Genomic DNA, 26,043 nt, shown 5'->3' with positions numbered 1-26,043 from the left:
CAGGCAGTGGAGGAATGGCCTAGACCCACGACATGCAAACAACTTCAACGATTCCTGGGGTTTGCAAACTTCTACCGCAGATTCATCAGAGACTACAGTCGAGTGGCAGCCCCCCTTACCCGGCTTACCTCACCTACCACACCGTTTTGCTGGGACTCCGAAGCTGACTCAGCATTCACTGACCTAAAGAGGCGTTTCACCACCGCTCCCATCCTGGTCCATCCGGACCCATTCCATCAATTCATCGTTGAGGTGGACACCTCTGTCTCCGGGGTGGTAGCGGTCCTATCCCAACGGGCAAGTTCGGATGAAAAGCTTCACCCCTGCGCCTTCTAATCTCGCTGACTGTCCCCCGCCAAGCGGAATTACGACGTGGGTAATCGGGAACTACTGGTGGTCAAACTAGCATTGATAGAATGGAGGCACTGGTTGGAGGGAGCAGAACACCTGTTTGTGGTATGGACTGATCATAAGAAGCTGGGGGTATATTCAGACCGCCAAACGATTGAACTCCCGTCAGGCCCGTTGGACATTGTTTTTTGGGCGGTTCAAATTTACCCTCGCGTACTGTCCAGGATCCAAGAACGGGAAGCCAGACGCGTTATCTTGCCAGCATGACTCTAAGGATGACACCTCCAGTCCCGAAACTATCCTCCCACCACCCTGTGTGGTGGCCACCCTCTCTTGGGAGATCGAGGCTAAAGTAAAGGAAGCCCAGCGGGACAACCCCGACCCCGGCAACAGACCCGGCAATCGTCTGTACGTGCCCGTCTCCATCAGGTCTCAGGTTCTCCAATAGGGGCACACATCCCGGTTCACCTGCCACCCCGGGAGTGATCGGACTCTGGCTCTCCTGAGAAAGCACGTTTGGTGGTCGTCCATGGAGGGGGACACCCATTCTTATGTCTCGGCTTGTTCCATCTGTGCCTGGGGAAAGGTCTCTCATCGACCTCCTGCGGGTCTACTTCGTCCCCTACCTGTCTCTGGTCACACATCACCCTAGACTTTGTCACCAGTCTACCCCCTCCCCGCAGAAACACCACTGTCCTCACTGTGGTAGACCGATTCTCCAAGGTGGTACACTTTGTGGCCCTCCCTAAACTCCCTTCCTCTCAAGAAACCGCAGATCTTCTCGTCCGCCATGTCTTCCACCTCCACAGAATCCCCGCGGATATCGTCTCCGATCGAGGTCTCCAGTTCGTCTTGCAGGTATGGAAGGCCTTCTGTCAAGCCTTAGGTGCGTCGGTCAACCTGTCATCCGGCTTCCACCCCCAGACAAACGGGCAGACGGAAAGGGTCAACCAAGATCTGGAGGCGACGCTACGTTGTGTAACGGCAAACAACCTGTCAACCTGAAGCGACCACCTCCCGTGGGTTGAGCACGCCCACAACTCCCTGGTGAGCTCTGCCATTGGGAGGTCTCCGTTCGAGTGCTAGGTAGCAACCCCTGCTGTTCCCCGCGCAAGAGGAGATTGCGGTACTGTCGGTTCAGGACCACATTGATCAGTGCCTTAAGATTTGGGAGGAAATACACACAGCCCTACTCAGATCAAAAGATCGAAATAAGAAGACAGCTGACCAACACAGGACTCCGGTGCTGGAGTACCAACCTGGGCAGATGGTGTGGCTTTCCTCCAGGGACATCCCGCTCAAAAACAAACATAGGAAACTCGCCTGTCGCTTCCTGGAACCATTCAAAGTTGAAAGGGTTATCAATCCCACAGCGGTCTGCCTAAAACTGCCAAGGTCCATGCGCATCCACCCAACTTTTCATGTGTCCCAGTTAAAGCCAGTTTCTGTCAGCTCCTTGTGTCTCCCGGCTGAGACTTCCCCACCATCTGGCATACACCGTCCGAAGACTACTGGATGTGCGCCGTAGGGGCAGGGGTCTCCAATACCTGGTAGACTGGGAAGGGTACGGTCCAGAAGAGCGTTCCTGGGTTCCCTGCTCCTTCATCCTAGACACTTCCCTCATCCAGGATTTTCATTGGGACCATCCAGACAGGCCTGGAGGATCCCGTTAGGGGAGGGATACTGTCACGGTCCCTTCTGGCAATCGCCCACCTGGCTATTTTCCTCAGGAATTGGGCCTCAATCCCCTCGTTTAGTTCCCAATCATTCCCAGGTTCCACTAACTACAAACACCTGCTTTCCATCAGCCAATGCAGGATAAAAACCCTGTGACCACAACAAGGAGCTGCCAGTTCATTGGTCGACTCATGTATGAGTAACCTCGATCCATGGTTCTTAGAACTATCAGTTCTAGTCTAGCATCGTTCCTCAATTCTCTACTAAAACCAAGACTCCGGGTAAAGACTCCCTTGGCACCAACTCCACGCTCGCTACAACTGGAACGCCTCCCTACTCGGCCTCCGCGCCCGTGTTCAGCACTTGGGTTCGTTCCACCGCCACGTCCTTGTAACAAGGGAGGAGTTTTCAAAGGATGACAAACTTAGGTTCTGCAGGCAGAGTGGGGTTGGGGTACATTCCTTGGAACAGAGGAGGTGAGAGGGATCTTAGACACATGTAGACAGTGAGTGCCTGGTTATACCATTTCTGAACCACCTGCCAGTGGGAACAGACAACACTGAATGAAGGTAAATGAAGCATAGTGACAGAAGGAAAAACTTTGAATGAATAAAATCTGAAATATATTTAAAAGTTTAACGGCAGGCTGATCAATCATGGCATTGAAAAAGAACTGGATTAACATTTGAAATAAGATTTCAGTATCCTGATGGCAAGATCAAGCTGAAGTGCTTTAGCATGGAAGTGCTTGGGCTTGGGTTTGCGGTTAGTACAATTGCTTTACAACACCACCAGTCAGGGTTCAATTCCCATCACTGATTGTAAGGAGTTTGTATGTTCTTCCTGTGACCAACCCACGAGCTTCCTCTGGGTGCTCCAGTTACCTCCCATGTTCCAAAGACGCATGGTTAGTGAAACGGATTAGATCAATAGGCCACATGCGCATTTACCACATTCTGGCAATCAATCCAATATGGTTCATCCCTTCTTTTTGCGCGGGGTTTCAAATACACATTTTCACCTCAGCAGGCCCAATTCATCACTCCCACACTAAGCTGCCCAGTGTGTACCATGGCTAACATGACTCAGTACAGATGTTTAACACTACTCCTCCATTGTGGTTCTTGCTCCATGCATACATAACAGGTAGGGTTAGTGGACATGCTCTGTTGGAACTGGAACCATGGCGACTCTTGCAGGCTGCCCCCAGCACAGCCTTGGGCCATTGACACAAAACGGCATTTCACTATGTGTTTTGATGTACATTGGATAAATAAATTTAATCCAAGTGGCCTCTTTCAGTGCTACAAGTGAGCTCCCAAAATTGCTGTGCTGGTGCTGAAAATTATAACTTATTCTGCATTAATCATTGAAACCCAAACAAAAAATGAAAGGCAATTCGGGGAAGTCCATAATTCAAGGCTTATTACCTTAATTGTGATCTAATAAAACATCTTCTTGCTGCATTACACCATTAATGTAAATGAGCATTTCCTCACCTTTCTGGGTAGTTTAGTATAATAAACATAATTTTCCAAGAACATCAGGGCAGCTACAGCATCAGCTGGCATCTCGGGAATCTTCTGACTAAACAAACAAAAGAGAAAGGTGGAAAGACAATTTAGTTAAAGATGATATATCATTCATTTAATACAAATGCAGCCAAGTTTGCAGATGATATGGAAGTAGGTGGAGGGGCAGGTAGTGTTCAGGAAGCAGGGAGGCTGCAGAGGACTTAGATTAGGAGAATGGGCAAAGAAATGGCAGATGGAATATAGAGTAGGGAAGTGTATGATCACGCACTTTGGTAGAAGGAATAAAAGCATACAGTAGACTATTTTCTAAACAGAGAAAATTCAGAAATCAGAGGTGCAAACAGACTTGGAGTCCTCATGTCGGATTCCATTGAAGGTTAACTTGCAAGTTGAGTCAGTAGTAAGGAAGGCAAATGCCTTCATTTCCAGAGAACTAGAATGTAAAAGCTAAGATGTAATGCTGAGGCTTTATAAGACATTGGTCAGACCGCACTTGCGACCAGTTTTGGCCTCCTTACCTAAAATAAGGTCTGCTGGCATCAGACAAGGGCAAGAGGGGATTCACAAGACTGATTCTGAGAATGAAAGGGGTAATGCACGAGGAGCATTTGATCATTCTACTCTTGTGCTACCAGAAGAATGAGGGGGGATGTCATTGAAACCTATCGAATATTGAAAGACCGAGTTAGAAGGGATGTTCAGAGGATGTTTCCTATATCAGGTAATCTAGGACCAGAGGACAAAGCCTTAGAATACAAGGATGTTCCTTTATGACAGGGATGAGGAGGAATTTTTTTGCTAGGGGAAGGTGAATCTGTGGAATTCGTTGCTACAGATGGCTGTAGAGGACAAATCATTGGGTATATTTAATATGGAGGTTGGTAGGCTGTTGAATAGGAAGGGTGTCAAAGGTTATGGGGAGAAGGCAAGAGAATGGGATTGAGGAGGATAATAAATCTGCCATGATGCAGACTTAATTGGTTGAATAGCCTCATTCTGCTCCTATGTCTTATGAATTCCACATCCATTAAAGGGCACAAATGCCAGCCTCAATTCCACAATTTTCTTTTGTTATTAGAATAGCTGCATTCAAATCGGGGATAAAGCTCCCACAAAGTCCGTGTTTTCAGAATGTCTCTTCCACAATGCCAATAATTCTTACCTGGTAGTACACTGCTCCACTACAGATCGAATGAACTGGCCTATCAGGGCTAGAAAATGCTCAGTGTATCGCGAGTGGAACTGCTTCAGAAGGGTGACAAGTCCAACGACAAGCGGCGGCCAGTCTATCGGATCTGTGGATTTCCTACATACCATTCCTGCAAGCACAAACCGAGATCAGAATAACAAAGCACCATATACTTCAAAACTGGAGGGAAAAAAAATTATCTTCTCAAATACAAGAAACTATTTTCTATAAGTTTCTAACAACAGTTGCAGACAAGATATTTTGTTCACCCATTTGGCTCAATACCTGCTGAATGAGTATTACTAATATCTTATCTACACCATGTTCATTAGGCCTTCATTTCAAACTGAAAGCCAAGGTAAATTCAGAGTAAGTATATGATACCATATACTATCTTGAGATTCAAACTGTAACAGTCCAGATTTCTGCTTTCAGGAGAAGGGGCAAAGGCAGGGAAGGTTTTGGGAGTAAACCTCAAGGAAAAGTCCAGAGACAGTCCTACGTTGTTCAACACTGATTGGCAACTCCTGTGGCGCAGCTGGTGCCAAACTCTATTGCCCTCAGCCGTTCCTTTGGGTTCATCAGATGCATAAAAGGGGAAGCTTGCTATATGGCAAAAGCTTGTTTTCCATATTGTACTGCGTATTTAGATATCTAGGATGCAATATCCATGGTCTCTGACAGACAAAGGCCTCACAGACATCTACTTTCATGCTTTATTGCAACTCAAACTGTTTTTTTAAAACATACGCTTAATGTGCTGCATTTTGTTGCAACTATTCAACTAGAGAAGGTTTACAAGGATGTTGCCAGGACTTGAGAAACTGAGTTACAGAGAAAGGTTGAATAGGTTAGGACTTTATTCCCTGGAGCGTAGAAGAATGAGGGAAGACTTGATAGAGGTATATAAAATTATGATGAGTATAGATACAGTGAATGCAAGGAGGGTGTTTCCACTGAGGCTAGGGGAGAAAAAAAAGGACATGGGTTAAGGGTGAAGGGGGAAAAATTTAAAGGGAACATGGGGGGGGGGGGGCTTCTTCACACAGAGAGTGGTGGGAGTGTGGAATGAGCTGCCAGATGAAGTGGTAAATGTGGGCTCACTTTTAACATTTAAGAAAAACTTGGACAGGTACGTGGATGAGAGGTATGGAGAGGGATATGGCCCAGGTGCAGGTGTGTGGGACTAGGCAGAATAATGGTTCGGCACAGCCAAGAAGGGCCAAAAGGCCTGTTTCTGTGCTGTAATGTTCTATGGTTCTAGATCACCTGGCAGTGAGCAAAATCTAGGGATAGAAAGGGTACACTCCATTTAACATTTCATCAGGTAACATCTCCATATATTTTAATCTTAAATTCCTTCCCTATTCTATGAGCACAGTGGAAACAGTGCAAAATTTTTCCAGTTTCAGAGCCAACAGTTAGTCAACAGCATCAAGAAACCCACCATCCAGGCCATGATCTATATAGTTATTTGCACAATTTGCTTGTCAGCCTGTGTTTATTCTATTGTATTTCTTTATTTTCATGTAAATACCTGCAAAAAATTAATCTCAGGGTAACATATGGTGACATATACACACTTTGACTTTGAGCTGGATACGTTGATTCTTGCCTCCAGTTTTGGCATCTAATTTCACTTCACTATTTTTTTTAAGCACAACTGGAAGCTCATCTGATTTTTTTTTTGGAGAAGCACTGAAGAACAAGGGCATCAAACAGATGAACTTATACTGGTGTGAGTTGAAACCCTTGGCACCAGTGTTCTGCACTAGACTATCACTTTTTGTTGCTGGCATTCTAATTCTTTGGGATGAAATCACCTGCAACCCCACCCCCCCTACTCCCACCACCCTGTCCTGTCTGCTCACTGTACTCCCAAATGGAAGTTGAGAAAGCTCAACAAGTCTGTGGTGGCTTACTGCAGATCATCTTCAGATAGTTAAAACTGGAACACAAAAGTCTTATCCAGAAAATACACAGCATTAACATCAAGGAGTAAATTAGAAAAGAGTTAATGAGAAAAAAACTTACTCTGCATTAACCATCAGAACCCAAACAGAATAAGAAAGGCAATTCAGGTCATAATTCAAGGCTTATTATCTTAATTGTAATGCAAAAAAATCTTCCTGCTATATCATACCATGAATGCCAACAAACATTTCTGTACCTACACTACAAATGTACTTTGTGCATTATATGCAACACACAGTGCATTACCTTGGCTCTTAACATATTGCACTTTTGGTAACTGAGAAATTAGAAACAGTAAATTCACCACTGGGAAATACGGCAGTCTCTTCGTGGTAATGTAAATCTGGAAGCAAAAGAAAACCAGTCAATATACAATTCAATTTAAACAAATCAGGTCTGTGTGACAGCTTAGTACACCAAAGGCAAGATCGTTTCGTCACCATAGTACAGACTGTCAGAGTCCAAGTGTAAAGTTCAATATTCAAGTGGATATGGATGCACAGCTGGAATTATTTCCATCCCATCAGAAACAATCAGCCTCAATTTAACCACATTAAGGTACAAAGACAAGTAATCTATTTTACTATATATCAAAATAAACTTTATTCATAACAAAATTATTTACAAGAATAAATTACTCAACATCTATTCATTCCTCCATTCTTAGTCCATGCGTTAAGTAGTCTTTTATTACATCCCTTAAAGCCAATCAAACTGTAGACACTCATGTGGTACACAACTACAATAATCAGAGGGCTTCTTCACCCTATCCAGCAAAAGAAGCATCCTATACCGTGGTCCTCTCCCACTAAGCCCTTGCCATGGCTGCACAGAGTTTCAGTGCAATCTTCAACAAGTACTCCTGCAGTCTGGAACGTACAAATTGGCTGCATTTCCTCTACAGATATCTTGATGAGCTTCCAGGTCAACAAGTTTCCGACAGACAAAAGGGCACCTTTCACTGAGTTGATAATCTGGCAGGAGCAATCGATGTCCGTCTTGGTGTGTGTCCCTGGGATCAGCCCATAGATCAGGGCTGTCACACAGCAGCTCAGGATGAAACGTGACACAGGCCCTTGCATCTCCCTCTGCATCCACTTCGCAAACCCAGAGTCTGCAAAGAAGGGTGACTAATGGGGGTAAATGTACAGAAGACTTACAGGTGCACTCAGTACCTAAATACAGAACAAAGTGAGAGTCGTTCTACCTCTAATCTATCCTGACCAGATTATATCTTCCTTGCTGCAGAAATGAAATAGAAGGAAGGGATCAAAAGGGAATAATAGCAGAACTCCAAGAGCAGTAAAATTTACTACTGTTAAGATGATGAGTGAGCAAAGCTTTGTGTAACAAAACCAGAAGCAATGAAACAGGTACAATTGAATGAACTTACCCCAGAAACAAAACATACTGTATAATGCAGAGTAGTGTCTGGAGAGCATACTAACTGGCTGCATCACATTCTGGTATGGACCGGCCACTATGGAGGATTGGAAACAGTTGCAGGGGGTTGAAAACTCAGCCGACTCCATCATGGGCACCAGCCTCCCCGCCATCGAGGACACTGTCAAGAGGCAGTGCCTCAACAAGTTGGCACCCACCATTAAGGACCCCAATCAGGACATGCCCTTTTCTTCTGCTACCATCAGAGACAAGGTACAGGAGACTGAAAACACACACTCAGGAACAGCCTCTTCTCCTCAGCCATTAGATAGCAGAATGCTACCTCACTATTTTTGTTCTATTTATATTTTTATGATTATTTAGTGTATTTTGTGCATTGCACTGTATTGCTGACACAGAGCAACACAACATAGTGTCAGTGACACAGAACAACACGACAGTGTCAGTGACACAGAGCAATACGACAGTGTCAGTGACACAGCAACATAACAGTGTCAGTGACACAGAACAACACGACCTAGTGTTAGTGACACAGAACAACATAAAGTGTCAGTGACACAGAGCAACACAACATAGTGTTAGTGACACAGAGCAACACAACGTACAGTGTCAGTTACACAGAGCAACATAACAAACAGTGTCAGTGACACAGAGAAACACAACGTACCGTATCAGTGACACAGAACAGTGTCAGTGACACAGAACAACACAACATAGTGTTAGTGACACAGAGCAACACAACGTACAGTGTCAGTTACACAGAGCAACATAACAAACAGTGTCAGTGACACAGAGAAACACAACGTACCGTATCAGTGACACAGAACAGTGTCAGTGACACAGAACATAACAGTGTCAGTGACACAGAGCAACACAACATAGTGTCAGTGACACAGAACAACATAACAGTGTCAGTGACACAATGCAACACAAGTGTCAGTGACACAGAGCAACACAACAGTGTCAGTGACACAGAGCAACACAACATATAGTGTCAGTGACACAGAACACAACATAGTGTCAGTGACACAGAACATAACAAATAGTGTCAATGACACAGAACATAACAAATAGTGTCAATGACACAGAGCAACATGACATACAGTGTCAGTCACACAGAACACAGTGTCAGTGACACAAAGCAACACAACATACAGTGTCAGTGACACAGAACAACACAACATAATAAACCAGATTCCAATTCTGGCACAGTTCAAAAATCCACAAGTTGAAGATATTCACTGACTCAACGGACCATTTCCTCTACAAGCATACCTTACTGAGAGGGTTGTGAATGCCTGCAGCCTCCATGTAGGCTGTGATTTCGTACAACAGTGTGTTATCATCTTTAGGATACGGTAACGATGGGTCCTGATAGTGCGCTTCAACGTCAGCCAACAGCGCTCTGTACAGAAAACACAGAATCATCCTAAAAAGGAGCTATTTAAGATACCTCTAGCTTTAGCTTGTTTTTCTCCTGAGAAGTTTGAATAAAACGTCACATGGAGGTAAAGAATTCTTGCATTTCTGTTAACAGAACTCTAAGAACACACAAATTGTGACCACATTTCAAAACGGCAGCAAATACACTTCAAAAGCAGGTAGCTGGATGCAAGGTGCCCTAGTCCATGAGTCTACAACACTGAAGATATCTGAAACTAAAAATGAATTTACTGATTTTAATGCCTGTAAGGAACTCAATGGTAAATATGACAATTAACTCACAAACTCAAGAGGTTCTGTGGGTGCTGCAAATCCAGAGAAACAGACACAAAATGCTAGAGGAACTCAACAGGTCAGGCAGCATCTATGCATGGGAATAAACAGTCGACATTTCAGACCAAGACACTGCTTCAGGGCTGAAGGGTCTTGGCCTGAAATGTTGGCTGTTCGTTGATACAAAGATTGGTGGAGGGGCAGGTAGTGTTGAGGAAACACATAGGCTGCAGTAGGACTTAAGACAGATTAGGGGAATGGGTAAGAAAGTGGCAAATGAAATACAATATTGGAAAATGCCTGGTCATGCACTTTAGTAGTAGAAATAAATGCAAACTATTTCCGTACTGGGGAGAAAATCCAAAAATCTGAGATGCAAAGGGACACGGGCGTCCTTGAGCAGAACACCCTAAAGGTTAACTTGCAGGTTGAGTCGGTGGTGAGGAAGGAAAATGCAATGTTAGCATTCATTTCAAGAGATCTAGAATACAAGAGCAAGGATGTGATGCTGAGGCTTTATAAGGCACTAGTGAGGCCTCACCTTTAGTATTGTAAACTGTTTTGGACTCATCTTGGAAAAGATATGCTGGCATTCGAGAGAGAGTTCAGAGGAGTTTCACAAGGATGATTCAAGGAATTAAAGGGTTATCATATGAGGAATGTTTGATAGTTCTGGGTCTGTACTCACTGGAATTTAGAAGTAGGAGGGGCGGATCTCACTGTAACCTTTCAAATGTTGAAAGGCTTAGACAGAGTAAATGTGGAAAAGATGGTGGTGGGGGTGGTTGGGGTCTAAGACAAGAAGGTACAGCTTCAGGACAGAGGGGCATTGATTCAAAACAGAGATGCGGAGAAACTTCTTTAACCAGAGGGTGATGAATTTGTGGAATTTATTACCACAGGCAGCTCGGGTATATTTAAGGCAGAGCTCGAATGGTTGTTGATTGGATGCGGCATCAAAGGTTACGGGCAGAAGGCCGGTGAGTGGAGCTGAAGAGTGGAAAAAAAAGGATCAGCCATGATTGAATGGTGGAGCAGACTCAATAAGCCAAATAGGCGGTGGGGAGAGGGGAGAGAGATTATGTGCGTGTTACTATTTTCAGGCCAGAGCCACTATAGCATATTGTGTGTTGAGGACTAAAGTTTTTAGTAACCAAGATTTATCCAATATTTGTTTTATTATAATAGTGACAGTGACATCATACTGTCTTACATTAACATGCACCTCACATTTTTTGTCAACCTGTCAATCTTAGTCACTTAGGGACTTGTGCTGAATTTATTCTGTGACCGTATGTGCTGTGTGTGACCGTATGTGCTATGTCTTGCATCTTGACCCCAGTGGAACAATGTTTTGTTTAGTTGGTTCTCCAAGAGGACCACAACCTTGTCTTAAGGTTTGGAGGCCTATGTGCCTTTATGACATGGAGAGCTATGCTGGCTGGAGTCAGGGCTTTATGCTTTTGCTCTTAGTAGGATCACCCACGGCAAACAGGTCAAAGGGTAGAAGCCAGACTAAGAGTGGTCCACCAGTCCTCCAGGTTGGGGGGTTCAGCTCAGGGCCAACAACCCTGACTGGTAAATAAAATTGTTCCAGAAACAGTAATGAAGAATCCTTGTACACCTGAGTGCAACAGTTTTCCCAAGTCTCCACCTGGGACTTGCATGACTGGCAGTAGTGAAAACTCAGAGCAAGATACTGGCACAATGAAGTTACCTTGACCATCACCAGAGATGGAGGACTTTCATTACTGCCTTGACACCAGCAGCGTAAAGGGCAGTAGGTAACTATACGTGTGTATGGTAGAATGACAACAAACTTGACCATGAAGAAGTGCTCTTACTGGTTGAGGTTTTCCAATGCTGCAGCAAGATGCTTAGAGTCAAACTTGCACGAGTAACTCAGTTCATTGGCAATCTGCTGTCTCAATATCTGCATCTGCCCCACCTACACATCAAAATAAATCAAAAGGATTTCAGTCAATCCCATAATTTACAACACAACAGATTAAAGTAGTACTTGTCTAATAAGTATTCATGGATGTACACTAAATTAATTTATTAGAATCTTAATAGATTAATCCTAATGAGTGATAGCCAAGAATTTATGGAATCAGAATTCCATATTTTAAAATTATTGTCAATTCCATTAATAATTTCAGCTGAAGGGTCTCAACCCGAAATGTTGACTGCTTACACTTTTCAAAAGACGCTGCCAGCCCTGCTGATTTCCTTCAGCATCTTGTGTCGGTTGCTTGGATTTCCAGCATCTGCAGATTTTCTCGTTTGGTTTCCATAATAGTTTAGTCATCTTATACATAAACAATAAACTTATTTTACACTTCCTGTATGTATAAACTGCATATACCAGGCTGAACATGTACATACACCAAACATCACGGTGAATTTCTTGCCACATTGATACCCTGTGGATTGCGGTTACACCGTATAACAGGACACTAAAAATTCAGAAACAAGAGATTCTGCAGATGCAGGAAATCCAGAGCAATTCACACAAAATGCTTAAGGAACTCCGGCAGCACCTATGAAGAGGAATGAACTGGTAATGTTTTGGGCCATAACCCTTATAAGCCTCCATTAAGGTCTCATCCCTTTGCCCCTGAACTAGTGTCCTGGATGACTCCCCTCAGTGAAATGTTACCTTCTGAGGATCAGTTTTGAGTCTACACTCAGACTGACGAGCTCAAGGCACAGCAGAAGTAAGTTCTATTAAAATGCCTGAGACTTGCTCGAGGACAGCATGAGCTGTTTGGTGAACACGAGATTCTGCAGATGCTGGAAATCCAGAGACAGACAGACAAACACACACACACAATGCCAGAAGGCTTAGCAAGTCAGGCAGCAGCTATGGAGAGGAGCAGACAGGCTAAGACGCTTCATCACGCCTGTATTTTGATTTGTATATGGGTACTTCTGGTGAGTAACAAGTACAATGATCAGCTGAGCAACATGGCAGCTATTTTCATCTGCTCCTTTGAGAAAATATTTAGTCTTTGTTTGCTTCCTTCAATACACAATAACGGTAGGCCGCTTTGCTACATCATTGAGTCAGTGGGTCTAAACACATTGTTGCTGAGAACTTAAACGTCTCTAACAAAAACCAGGGCACTGTCACACAGTATTTAATGTAAAACACAAAACTAAGTCAAAATCTCAATATAATAATATCTTGCAGATACAAACCTTCAGTATGGAATCCAAATAAGATGACCAAACCTTCTGGGTTTTTGCCACTGCAGCAGTGTACACTTTGCTGGCATTCGCTGAAGATGATGGAATGAAAAATAGGTAAGGGTAAGGCATCTAAAAATAACAGGTTTATAATCTTATTCCCCATCCCCTCCCACCCCACCCACCAACCCTATCCCCACTCCTACTTATTCAGTATTTTTAATATCTTAATTATTTTTCAACTAAACAAGATCACTTCTTTTCCCTCTGAAGTAACAAGCAAATGGATTCACAAGATCAGACTATACCGGCATGGGTCAGCTGTCCACGTCAGAATTTTTATTGTGGCAGATTCAGAAAGGTGAGAAAATATTAAACATGAAATGTTATTAGTGATTGCTGTATAAGCCAATCCCGTCTATAGCGAATACAATGGGTTGTAGATGCGTTGATGAACTCCAACCATAACATCGACGTAGGAAGGTCTAATTTCCATTAAGGGTGAGAGTAGGAGGGAATCCCTCAATGCCCCAGAACAGGAGGGGGACTCAACTGATGGGCCTGGAGACACATGCAAGCAAAAAGAGGAATGTGGCAAATAAATGTCCTTCTATGAAGAATACAAATAAACTCATGGGTTTATAACAACTTTACTGTCATTTTATGGCTATTGTTAATGAGACCAAATTAAATCGTCACATAATTTAATCCCCTGGCAGTGACAGCGGGATTTGAACTCCTTTCAGGATAAATGGGCCAGAACTCTGGCTAAGAGGCCAGTAAATTAATCAGCAGACTACTGTAAAATATATAAAAGTCAGAACAGTGTGGTCTCTTTAGTCTCAGAAAAAGAAGCAACTTCCACAAACATAATGAAGTTTGCTGATGACACCACTTTCGTTGGCCAAATCAAAGATGACAAATCAGCACATAGGAGAGAGATTGAAAACCTGGCCGAGTGATGCCATAATAAAAACCTATCACTCAATATCAGCAATGGCAGGAAGCTAGTTATTGTTTTCCTTTTCCTGTAGTCAGAGGTCCATGAGCCAGTCTTCTTCGCGGGAATCAGAGGTGGAGAGAGTCAGCAACTTTAAATTCTTATCATTTCAGAGGACCTGTCCGAGGCCCAGCACGTATACAATTACGAAGAAAGCATGGCAGCACCTCTACTGCCTCAGGAGTTTGCTAAGATTGGGCATGCTTTCTAAACTTGGATAAACGTCTATAGATGCACAGGGAAGAGCATCCTAATTAGTTGCATTATAAACACGAGAAAATCTGCAGATGCTGGAAATTCAAGCAACACACACAAAATGCTGGTGGAAAACAGCAGGCCAGGCAGCATCTATAGGAAGAAGTACTGTCGACGTTTCCGGTCAAGACCTTTCGCCAGGACTGTACTTCTTCCTATAGATGCTGCCTGGCCTGCTGTGTTCCACCAGCATTTTGTGTGTGTTAGTTACATCACAACCTGGTATGGAAACACCAATGCCCAGGAACAGAAAAGGATACAAAAGTAGTGGACGCAGTCCAGTTCTTTACAGGTGAAACCCTCCCTACCACTGAGCACATCTACATGGAGCGTTGTCCAGGAAAACAGTATCTATCATCAAAGACCTCCACCACCCAGGTCATTGCTGCCATCAGAAGCCTCAGGACCCACACTACCAGCCTCAGGAACAATTATTACCCCCTCAGCTACAGGGCTGTTGAGAAGATAACTTTATTCATATCCATTCGCCCCATCACTGGGTTGTTCCTACAACCTATGGACACAGTCACTCTTCATCTGATGTTCTGAATAATTATGATTTGTTTATTATTATTATTTTGTATTTCATATTTGCATAGGTTGTTATCCTTAGAACACTGGTTGTTTGTCTGTACTGTGAGGTGTGATCTTTCATTGATTCTATTGTGTTTTCATGAACTTACTGTGAATGCCTGCAAGAAAATGTATCAGGGTTGTATGTGGTGACATATATGTACTTTGATAATAAACATACATTGAAGCTTGAACAGTCACATACTTAATGATCCAAAATTTATAGTAAATACAAGACGTAGGAATAGAATTTGGTAATTCAGCCCATAGAATTTACTCCACCTCTCAACCCTATGTTAAAAATTCTGCCTTATACCTGTAACCACAGAAACACAAAACATTACAGCACAGAAACAGGTCCTTTAGCTCTTCTTGGCTGTACCGAACCATTTTTCTGCCTAGTCCCACTGACCTGCACCTGGACCATATTCCTCCATACCCCTCTCATCCATGTAACTGTCCAAATTTTTCTTAAAAGTTAAAAGTGAGCCTGAATTTACCACTTCATCTGGCAGCTCATACCACACTCCCACAACTCTCTGTGTGAAGAAGCCCCCGCCAATGTTCCCTTTAAACTTTTTCCCATTCACCCTTACCCATGTCCTCTGGTGTTTTTTCTCCCCGAGCCTCAGTGGAAAAAGCTGGCTTGCATTCACTCTATCTATACCCATCATAATTTTATGTAACTCTATCAAATCTCCTCTCATTCTTCTACGCTCCAGGGAATAAAGTCCTAACCTATTCAACGTTTCTCTGTAACTCAGTTTCTCAAGTACCGGCAACGTCCTTGTAAACCTTCTTTGCACTCTTTCAACCTTATTAATATCCTTCTTGTAATTAGGTGACCAAAACCGCTCACTAAACTCCAGATTCGGCCTCACCAATTTCTTATACAACCTCACCATAACATTCCAACTCTTACACTCAATACTTTGATTTTTAAAGGCCAACATACCAAAAGCTCTCTTTATGACCCTATCTATCTGTGATGCCACTTTTAGGGAATAATGTATCTGTACTCCCAGATCCCTCTGTTCTACTGCACTCCTCGGTCTCCTACCATTTACCTTCTATGTTCTACCTTGGTTTGTCCTTCCAAAGTGCAATACCTCACACTTGTCTGTATTAAACTCCATCTGCCATTTTTCAGACCATTTTTCCAGGTGGTCTAAATCCCTCTGCAAGCTTTGAAAACCTTCCTCACTGTCCACTACACCTCCAATCTTTGTATCATCAGCAAATTTGCTGATCCAATTTACCACATTATCATCCAAATCATTGATATAGATGACAAATAACAATGGACCCAGCACTGATCCCTGTGGCACACCACTAGTCACAGGCCTCCACTCACAGAAGCAATCCTCCACTACTACCACTCTCTGACTTCTCCCATTGAGCCAATGTCTAATCCAATTTACTACCTCACTATGTATACCTAGCGACTGAATCTTCCTAACTAACCTCCCATGCGGGACCTTGTCAAAGGCCTTAAAGTCCATGTAGACAACCTCCACTGCCTTCCCTTCATCCACTTTCTTGGTAACCTCCTCAAAAACTTTAATAGATTGGTTAAACATAACCTACCACGCACAAAGCCATGTCGACTCTCCCTAATAAGTCCCTGCCTATACAAATACTTGTAGATCCTATCTCTTAGTACTCCTTCCAATAATTTACCGGCCTATAATTTCCCAGATTAACTTTTAGACCCTTACTTTGACACCCTTACTAATCAAGATCCTAATCAACTTCCACTTTAAATATACCCAATGAATGGGCTTCCACAGCTGTCTATGGCAATAAATTCCACAGATTCACCACCCTTAGGGTAAAAAAAAAAATCCTGCCATCTGTTTTAAAGGGAGATCCTTCTATTCTGAGGCTGTGTCCATCATCTTTGGCTACCCCACTGTTGGAAACTTCTCCACATCCACTCTACTCAATAGGTTTCAATGAGATCACCAAATGAGTACAGTACAAAAAAATAAGTTATATATAAAATAATCTGCCTTCTGTTGTTGAATAGCACAAATGACAGAATGGTTGTAATATTGATGGCTTATCAGGAGAAAACTTAAGATATATTACATTGTATAAAACCCTAGTTGACCCACTTGAAGTATTGCGTTTAGCTCTGTTAACCACATAAGAGGGAGGATGTGGAAGCTTTAGAGAGGATACAGAGGAGATTTACCAGGATGTAGCCTGGATTGGAGAGCATATATATCTTATGAAGATAAGTTGAGCAAGCTATGGCTTTTCTCCTTGGAGCGAAGAGGGATAAGAGGTGATTTGATAGAGTTGTAAAAGATATATACAGCAGGGGCAGGAATGGCTACTTCAAGTGCCAGGTTTTAGATGTTTCAGAAAGGACAGGGAGGGAAACAAAAGAGGTTGGGGTGTGGCACTATTGGTCAGAGATAGTGTCACTGCTGCAGAAAAGTTAGAAGTCATGGAGGGGTTGTCCACGGAGGCTCTGCGGGTGGAAGTTAGAAATAGAAAGTGGTCAATAACTCTACTGGGTGTTTTTTTTTATATAGACAACCCAAAAGTAACAGGGACATTAAGGAGCAGATTGGAGACAGATTCTGGAAAGGAGTAATAGTAACAAGGTTATTGTGGGGGAGATTTTAATTTCCCAAATATTCATTGGCATTTCCCTAGAGTGAGGGGTTTAGAGTGAGGGGTTTACACAGAACATAGAACAATACAGCACAGTACAGGCCCTTCGGCCCACAATGTTGCGCCGACCCTTAAACCCTGCCTCCCATATAACCCTCCACCTTAAATTCCTCCATATACCTGTCTAGTCTATCTGCCACCACCACTGACTCGGGCAGTGCATTCCATGCACCAACCACTCTCTGAGTAAAAAACCTTTCTCTAATATCCTCCTTGAACTTTCCACCCCTTACCTTAAAGCCATGTCCTCTTGTATTGAGCAGTGGTGCCCTGGGGAAGAGGCGCTGGCTGTCCACTCTATCTATTCCTCTTAATATCTCGTATACCTCTATCATGTCTCCTCTCATCCTCCTCCTCTCCAGAGAGTAAAGTCCTAGCTCCCTTAATCTCCGATCATAATGCATACTCTCTAAACCAGGCAGCATCCTGGTAAATCTCCTCTGTACCCTTTCCAATGCTTCCACATCCTTCCTAATAGTGAGGTGACCAGAACTGGACACAGTACTCCAAGTGTGGCCTAACCACAGTTTTATAGAGCTGCATCATTACCCCGTGACTCTTAAACTCTACCCTTCAAATTATGAAAGCTAACACCCCTTAAGCTTTCTTAACTATCCTATCTACCTATGAGGCAACTTTCAGGGATCTGTGGACATGTACCACCAGATCCCTCTGCTCCTCCACACTTCCAAGTATCCTGCCATTTACTTTGTACTCTGCCTTGGAGTTTGACCTTCCAAAGTGTACCACCTCACACTTCTCTGGGTTGAACTCCATCTGCCACTTCTCAGCCCACTTCTGCATACTGCCAATGTCTCTCTGCAATCTTCAACAATCCTCTACACTATCCACAACACCACCAACCTTTGTGTCATCTGCAAACATGCCAACCCACCCTTCTACCCCCACATCCAGGTTGTTAATAAAAATCACAAAAAGTAGAGGTCCCAGAACAGATCCTTGTGGGACACCACTAGTCATAACCCTCCAATCTGAATGTACTCCCTCCACCACGACCCTCTGCTTCTGCAGGCAAGCCAATTCTAAAACCACCTGGCCAAATTTCCCTGGATCCCACACCTTCTGACTTTCTGAATAAGCCTACTGTGTGGAACCTTGTCAAATGCCTGACTAAAATCCATGTAGATCATATCCACTGCACTATCCTCATCTATACGCCTGGTCACCTCCTCAAAGAACTCTATCAGGCTTGTTAGACACTATCTGCCCTTCACAAAGCCATGCTGACTATCCCTGATCAGACCATGATTCTCTAAATGCCCACATTCTCTAAATGTCTCTAAGAATCTTTTCCAACAGCTTTCCCACCACAAACGTAAGGCTCACTGGTCTATAATTACCCGGACTATCCCTACTACCTTTTTTTGAACAAGGGGACAACAATCGCTTCCCTCCAATCCTCCGGTACCATTCTCATGGACAATGAGGACATAAAGATCCTAGCCAGAGGCTCAGCAATCTCTTCCCTTGCCTCGTGGAGCAGCCTGAGGAATACTCCGTCAAGCCCCGGGGACTTCTCCATCCTAATCTATTTTTAACAACTCCAACATCAACATGGTCCAGAACATCAAACTCACTCATATTGTCCTCACCCTCATCAAGTTCCCTCTGATTGGTGAATACTGAACAGAAGTATTCATTGAGGACCTCACTCACTTCCACAGCCTCCAGGGACATCTTTCCACCCTTATCTCTAATCGGTCCTATCTTCACTCCTGTCAACCTTTTGTTCTTCACATAACTGAAGAATGCTTTGGGGTTTTCCTTCACCCTACTTGCCAAGGCCTTCTCATGCCCCCTTCTTGCTCTCCTCAGCCCCTTCTTAAGCTCCTTTCTTGCTACCCTATATTCCTCAATAGACTCATCTGATCTTTGCTTCCTAAACCTTACGTATGCTGCCTTCTTCCATCTGACTAGATTCTCCACCTCACTTGTCACCCATGGTTCCTTCACCCTACCGTTCTTTATCTTCCTCACCAGGACAAACTTATCCCTAACATCCTGCAAGAGATCCCTAAACATAAACCACATGTCCATAGTACATTTCCCTGCAAAAACATCATCCCAATTCACACCCGCAAGTTCTAGCCTTATAGCCTCATAATTTGCTCTTCCCCAATTAAAAATTTTCCTGTCCTCTCTGATTCTATCCTTTTCCATGATAATGTTAAAGACCAGGGAGCAGTGGTCACTGTCCCCCAGATGCTCACCCACTGAGAGATCCGTGACCTGACCTGGTTCGTTACTTAATACTAGATCTAGTATGGCATTCCCCCTAGTCAGCCTGTCAAAATACTGTGACAGGAGTCCATCCTGAATATAATACTATTATCAGGATAATGTTTTCATGGCCTTTTACTGTGATTTACACAAAACCTAAAATGCAAAAAAGTTCTCAATCTTATTCTGATGTTAATTCAAGCAGATTTTTAATTAAATGGCACTAGGATAAATTATGCAATAAAATTAATGGAACTTAGGCTGTTAATGTTTGACTGGAAAGCTCTCTGTACAACTGATGTATTATTGCAGGGTCTCATCCTTGGAGCTTCAGCCTTTGAAGGTACTAAATAGCTGTACCTAGTCTGTTTACTATAGCTTTTGTACTTGTATTTTGGAAAGACACTACTGTAAATTGTAAGTACAAGATTCATATCTAATCTAAGGAAGAGGATAACTTGTAACAGACTTGGAAAGTGAAATAAAGTTTTATTTACTGTACTAAAAAAAAAGGAGAATATAGGGAGTTGAGAAGGAGGACCGCAAAGGTAGCAATCTCGGGATTACTGCCTGTGCCACGCAACAGTGAGAATAGAAATGGACTGAGTTGGAGGATAAATGCATGGCTGAGGGATTGGAGCAAGGGGCAGGGATTCAAGTTTCTGGATCATTGGGACCTCTTTTGGGGCAGGTGTGACCTGTACAAAAAAAGACAAGGTGCACTTGAATCCTAGGGGCACCAATATCCTGGTGGGGAGTTTTGCTAAGGCTGCTGGGGAGACTTTAAACTAGAATGGTTGGGGGGTGAAAATCAAATTGAAGAGACTAGGAGAGAGGAGGCTAGTTCACAAATAGAGAAAGCTTGTAGACAGTGTGTGAGGGAGTATAGGCAGGTGATAGAGAAAGGGAGCGCTCAGACCAAAGACGTAGGGGAGAAGAAGAAAGATAGTAAAGTTGCTTACACCGTTAGGGAGAAACAGAGAGTAAGAGGTGGAGAATTTCTTAAATGCATTTCTTTTAATGCTAGGAGCATTGTAAGAAAGGTGGATGAGCTTAGACCATGGATTGATACCTGGAAATATGATGTTGTAGCTATTAGTGAAACATGGTTGCAGGAGGGGTGTGATTGGCAACTAAATATTCCTGGATTTCGTTGCTTCAGGTGTGATAGAATCGGAGGGACAAGAGGGGGAGGTGTTGCATTGCCTGTCAGAGAAAATATTACAGCGGTGCTTTGGCAGAATAGATTAGAGGGCTCGACTAGAGAGGCTATTTGGGTGGAATTGAGTAATGGGAAAGGTGTAGTAACACTTATAAGGGTGTATTATAGACCACCTAATGGGGAGCGAGAATTGGAGGAGCAAATTTGTAAGGAGGTAGCAGATATTTGTAGTAAGCACAAGGTTGTGATTGTGGGAGATTTTGATTTTCCACACATAGACTGGGAAGCCCATTCTGTAAAAGGGCTGGATGGTTTGGAGTTTGTAAAATGTGTGCAGGATAGTTTTTTGTAGCAATACAAAAAGGTGCCAACTACAGAAGGGGCAGTGTTGGATCTCCTGTTAGGGAATGAGATAGGTCAGGTGTCGGAGGTATGTGTTGGGGAGCACTTCGGGTCCAGTGATCACAATGCCATTAGTTTCAATATAATTACGGAGAAGGATAGGTCTGGACCCAGGGTTGAGATTTTTGATTGGAGAAAGGCTAACTTTGAGGAGATACAAAAGTATTTAGAAGAAGTGGATTGAGACAATTTGTTTTATGGGAAGGATGTTATAGAGAAATGGAGGTCACTTAAAGGTGAAATTTTGAGGGTACAGAATATTTATGTTTCTATTAGGTTGAAAGGAAAGGTTAAAAGTTTGAGAGAGCCATGGTTTTCAAGGGATATTGGAAACTTGGTTCGGAAAAAGAGAGAGATCTACAATAAATATAGGTAGCATGGAGTAAATGAGGTGCTCGAGGAATATAAAGAATGTAAAAAGAATCTTAACTAAGAAACTAGAAAAGCTAAAAGATACGAGGTTGCTTTGGCAAGTAAAGGGAAAATAAATCCAAAGGGTTTCTACAGTTATATGAATAGCAAAAGGATAGTGAGGGATAAAATTGGTCCCTTAGAGAATCAGAGTGGACAGCTATGTGTGGAGCCAAAAGAGATGAGGGAGATTTTGAACAACTCCTTTTCTTCGGTATTCACTAAAGGAGTAGGATATTGAACTGTGTAAGGTAAGGGAAACAAGGAGGGTAGTTATGGAAACTATGATGATTAAAGAAAAAGAAGTACTGGCGCTTTTAAAGAATATAAAAGTATATAAGTCTCCGGGGCTTGACGGGATATTCCCTAGGACCTTCAGGGAAGTTAAGTGTAGAAATAGCAGGAGCTCTGACACAAATATTTCAAATGTTATTAAAAAAGGGGATCGTGCCATTGCTCATGTGGTTCCATTGTTTAAAAAAGGGTTCCAAGAGTAAACCTAGCAATTGTTTGACGTCAGTGGTGGGTAAATTAATGGAAAGTATTCTTAGAGATGGTATATATAATTATCTGGATAGACAGGATCTGATTAGGAACAGTCAACATGGATTTCTGCGTGGAAGGTCATGTTTGACAAATGGACTTCAGTAAGGCCTTTGACAAGGTTCCACACGGAAGGTTAGTTAGGAAGCTTCAATCGTTAGATATTAATATTGAAGTAGTAAAATGGATTCAACAGTGGCTGGATGGGAGATGCCAGAGAGTAGTGGTGGATAACTGTTTGTCAGGTTGGAGGCTGGTAACTAGTGGTCTGCCTCAGGGATCTGTACTGGGTCCAATGTTGTTTGTCATATACATTAATGGTCTGGACGATGGGGTGGTAAATTGGATTAGTAAGTATGCAGATGATACTAACGTATGTGGCGTTGTGATAATGAAGTAGGTTTTCAAAGCTCGCAGAGAGATTTAGGCCAGTTAGAAGAGTGGGATGAAAGGTGGCAGATGGAGTTTAATGCTGATAAGTGTGAGGTGCTACATTTTGGTAGGACTGATCAAAATAGGACATACATGGTAAATGGTAGGGCATTGAGGAATGCAGTAGAACAGAGTGATCTAGGAATAATGGTGCATAGTTCCCTGAAGGTGGAATCTCATGTGGATAGGGTGATGAAGAAAGCTTTTGGTATGCTGGCCTTTACAAATCAGAGCATTGAGTATAGGAGTTGAGATGTAATGTTAAAATTGTACAAGGGATTGGTAAGGTCAGATTTGGAGTATTGTGTACAGATCTGGTCAACGAATTATAGGAATGATGTCAACAAAATAGAGAGAATACAGAGGAGGTTTACTAGAATGTTACCTGGGCTTCAGCACCAAAGTTACAGAGAAAGGTTGAACAAGTTAGGTCTTTATTCTTTGGAGCGTAGAAGGTTGAGGGGGGACTTGATAGAGGTATTTAAAATTATGAGGGGGATAGATAGAGTTGACGTGGATAGGCTTTTTCCATTGAGAGTAGGGGAGATTTAAACAAGAGGACATGAGTTGCGAGTAAGGGGGCAAAAGTTTAGGGGTAACACGAGGGGGAACTTCTTTACTCAGAGAGTGGTAGCTGTGTGGAACAAGCTTCCAGTAGAAGCGGTAGAGGCAGGTTCAATATCGTCATTTAAAAAAAAATTGGACAGATATATGGACAGGAAAGGAATGGAGGGTTATGGGCTGAGTGTAGGTCGGTGGGACTAGGTGAGAGTAAGCGTTCAGCACGGACTAGAAGGGCCGAGATGGCCTGTTTCCGTGCTGTAATTGTTATATGTTTATATGTTATAAACCAACTAATCAGGTACCAATCAATATTAGGGAAGTTAAAGTCACCCATGATAACAACCCTGTTATTTTTGCACCTTTCCAAAATCTGCCTCCCAATCTGCTCCTCAGTATCTCTGCTGTTACCAGGGGGCCTATAGAATACTCCCAATAGAGTAACTGCTCCCTTCCTGTTCCTGACTTCTACCCATACTGACTCAAAAGAGGATCCTGCTACATTACCCACCCTTTCTGTAGCTGTAATAGTATCCCTGACCACTAATGCCACCCCTCCTTCCCCTTCTCCCCCCCAATCCCCTTTAAAGCACTGAAATCCAGGAATATTGAGAATCCATTCCTGCCCTGGTGCCAGCCAAGTCTCTGTAATGGCCACTACATCGTAATTCCATGTATGTATCCAAGCTCTCAGTTCATCACCTTTGTTCCTGATACTTCTTGCAGTGAAGTGGATGCACTTTAGCCCTTCTACCTTACGACCTTTACACCCTTTATTCTGTTTCTCTTTCCTCAAAGCCTCTTTTTATGTTAGATCTGGTTTTACTCCATGCACTATACTTGCAGCTGTCACATGACCTTTATCCTCCTCCACCTCACTATTTGCTCTAACACTCTGGTCCCCTCCCCTTGCAAATCTAGTTTAAACCCCCTGGAGCAGCACTAGCAAACCTTCCCGAAAGGATGTTAGTCCCCTTCCAGTTCAGGTGCAACCCGTCCCATCGGAACAGGTCTCACCTTCCCTGGAACAAGACCCAATTGTCCAGAAACATGAAGCCCTCCCTCCTGCACCAACTTCTTAGCCACGTATTTAGCTGCATTATTTTCCTATTTCTAGCCTCACCAGCACATGGCACAGGTAGCATTGCAACCCTGGAGGTCCTGTCCTTCAACTTTGCACCTAACTCCCTAAATTCTCTTTGCAGGACCTTCTTCTTCCTATCCACATCATTGGTCCCTAAATAGACCATGACATTTGGCTGCTCACCCTCCCTCTTGAGAATACTGAGAACTTGATCCGAGAGATCGCGGACCCTGGCATCGGGGAAGCAACAGACCATCCGAGATTCTCGATCTCTTCCACAGAATCTCCTATCTGTCCCCCTAACTATCGAATCCCCTATCACTGCTGCTCTCCTCTTTTCCTTCCTTCCCTTCTGAGCTGAGGGTCCAGTCTCGGTGCCAGAGATGCAACTACTGCAACTTATCCCTGGTAGGTCGTCCCCACCAACAGTATCCAAAACGGTATACTTATTATTGATGGGAACGGCCGCAGGGGTGCTCTGCTCATTCTGTCTATTCCCCTTCCCTCTCCTGACAGTCACCCAGCTACCTGCTTCCTGGCTTTTAGGGGTGACTATATCCCTGTAACTCCTGTTTATTTCTGCCTCTGCCTCACAAATGATCTAAAGTTCATCCAGTTCCCTAACACGGTTTGTCAAGAGCTGCAGCTGGATGCACCTTTTACAGGTGTAGTCATCAGGGACAATTGTGCTCACCCTGACTTCCTGCATACTGCAAACGGAGCACTTGACTGCCCTAACTGCCGCCTCCATTACCTACTCCTAAGTTAATTAGAGTTATTAAAGGAGCTTACCTGGCCTTACCTCACTGGGAGCATGCTCGTCCTCAGCCTCTCAAGCCAAAGCCTTCCTACTCTGTCTCCCACTACTATGTTGCCCGCTCCGTTAATCTGCTCGCTTTTTAAACTCTCCAGCTGTCTCTCGGGCTGACTGTCACGCGCTTGTGCAGTCATGCCCCGTTCAAACTGCTGAAGAAATGACTGGAGTTTTTTTTAGGTGTGTTCAGGAAGGTTTCTTGACACAACATGTAGATAAGCCCACAAGAGGAGAAGCTGTACTTGATCTGGTATTGGGAAATGAACCTGGTCAGGTGTCAGGTCTCTCAGTAGGAGGGCATTTTGGAGATAGCGATCACAATTCTATCTCCTTTACCATAGCATTGGAGAGGGATAGGAATAGACAAGTTAAGGAAACGTTTAATTGGAGTAAGGGGAAATATCAGCCTATCAGGCAGGAACTCGGAAGCATAAACTGGAAACAGACGTTCTCAGGGAAACGTAAGAAAGAAATGTGCAAATGTTCAGGGGATATTAGCATGGGGTTCTGCGTAGATATGTTCCAATGAGACAGGGAAAGGATGGTAGCGTTCAGGAACCATGGTGTATAAAGGCTGTTGCAAATCTAGGCAAGAAGAAAAGAAGAGCTTAAGAAAGGTTCAATAAACTAGGTAATGATAGAGATCTAGAAGTTTATAAGGCTATCAGGAAGGAGCTTAAGAATGAAATTAGGAGAGTCAGAAGGGGCCATGAGAAGGCCTTGACGGACAGGATTAAAGAAAACCCCAAGGCATTCTACAAGTATGTGAAGAGCAAGAGGATAAGACGTGAGAGAATAGGACCTATCAAGTGTGACAGTGGAAAAGTGTGTATGCAACTGGA

The 26,043-nt window shown here is 43.4% G+C and overlaps 1 protein-coding gene across 1 annotated transcript in view; it reads right to left on the bottom strand.

Moving 5' to 3' along the window:
• The window catches only part of washc5 (WASH complex subunit 5), a 159,276-nt gene that overhangs the window by 3,714 nt on the left and 129,519 nt on the right, over nt 1-26,043 (bottom strand). Inside the window, exons 22-27 of the mRNA XM_073052838.1 lie at nt 13,051-13,130; nt 11,691-11,794; nt 9,406-9,535; nt 6,973-7,069; nt 4,726-4,882; nt 3,528-3,615 (exon numbers count right to left, since the gene is read on the bottom strand). Of these exons, the coding sequence (XP_072908939.1) occupies nt 3,528-3,615; nt 4,726-4,882; nt 6,973-7,069; nt 9,406-9,535; nt 11,691-11,794; nt 13,051-13,130 (656 nt within the window). The remainder of the gene's footprint in view (nt 1-3,527; nt 3,616-4,725; nt 4,883-6,972; nt 7,070-9,405; nt 9,536-11,690; nt 11,795-13,050; nt 13,131-26,043) is intronic.

Source organism: Hemitrygon akajei, chromosome 1 (genome assembly GCF_048418815.1).
Source record: "Hemitrygon akajei chromosome 1, sHemAka1.3, whole genome shotgun sequence".
NCBI classification, from domain to species: domain Eukaryota; kingdom Metazoa; phylum Chordata; class Chondrichthyes; order Myliobatiformes; family Dasyatidae; genus Hemitrygon; species Hemitrygon akajei.
Note: the sequence above shows the minus strand (reverse complement) of the source record. Positions and strands in the feature narration are given on the sequence as shown.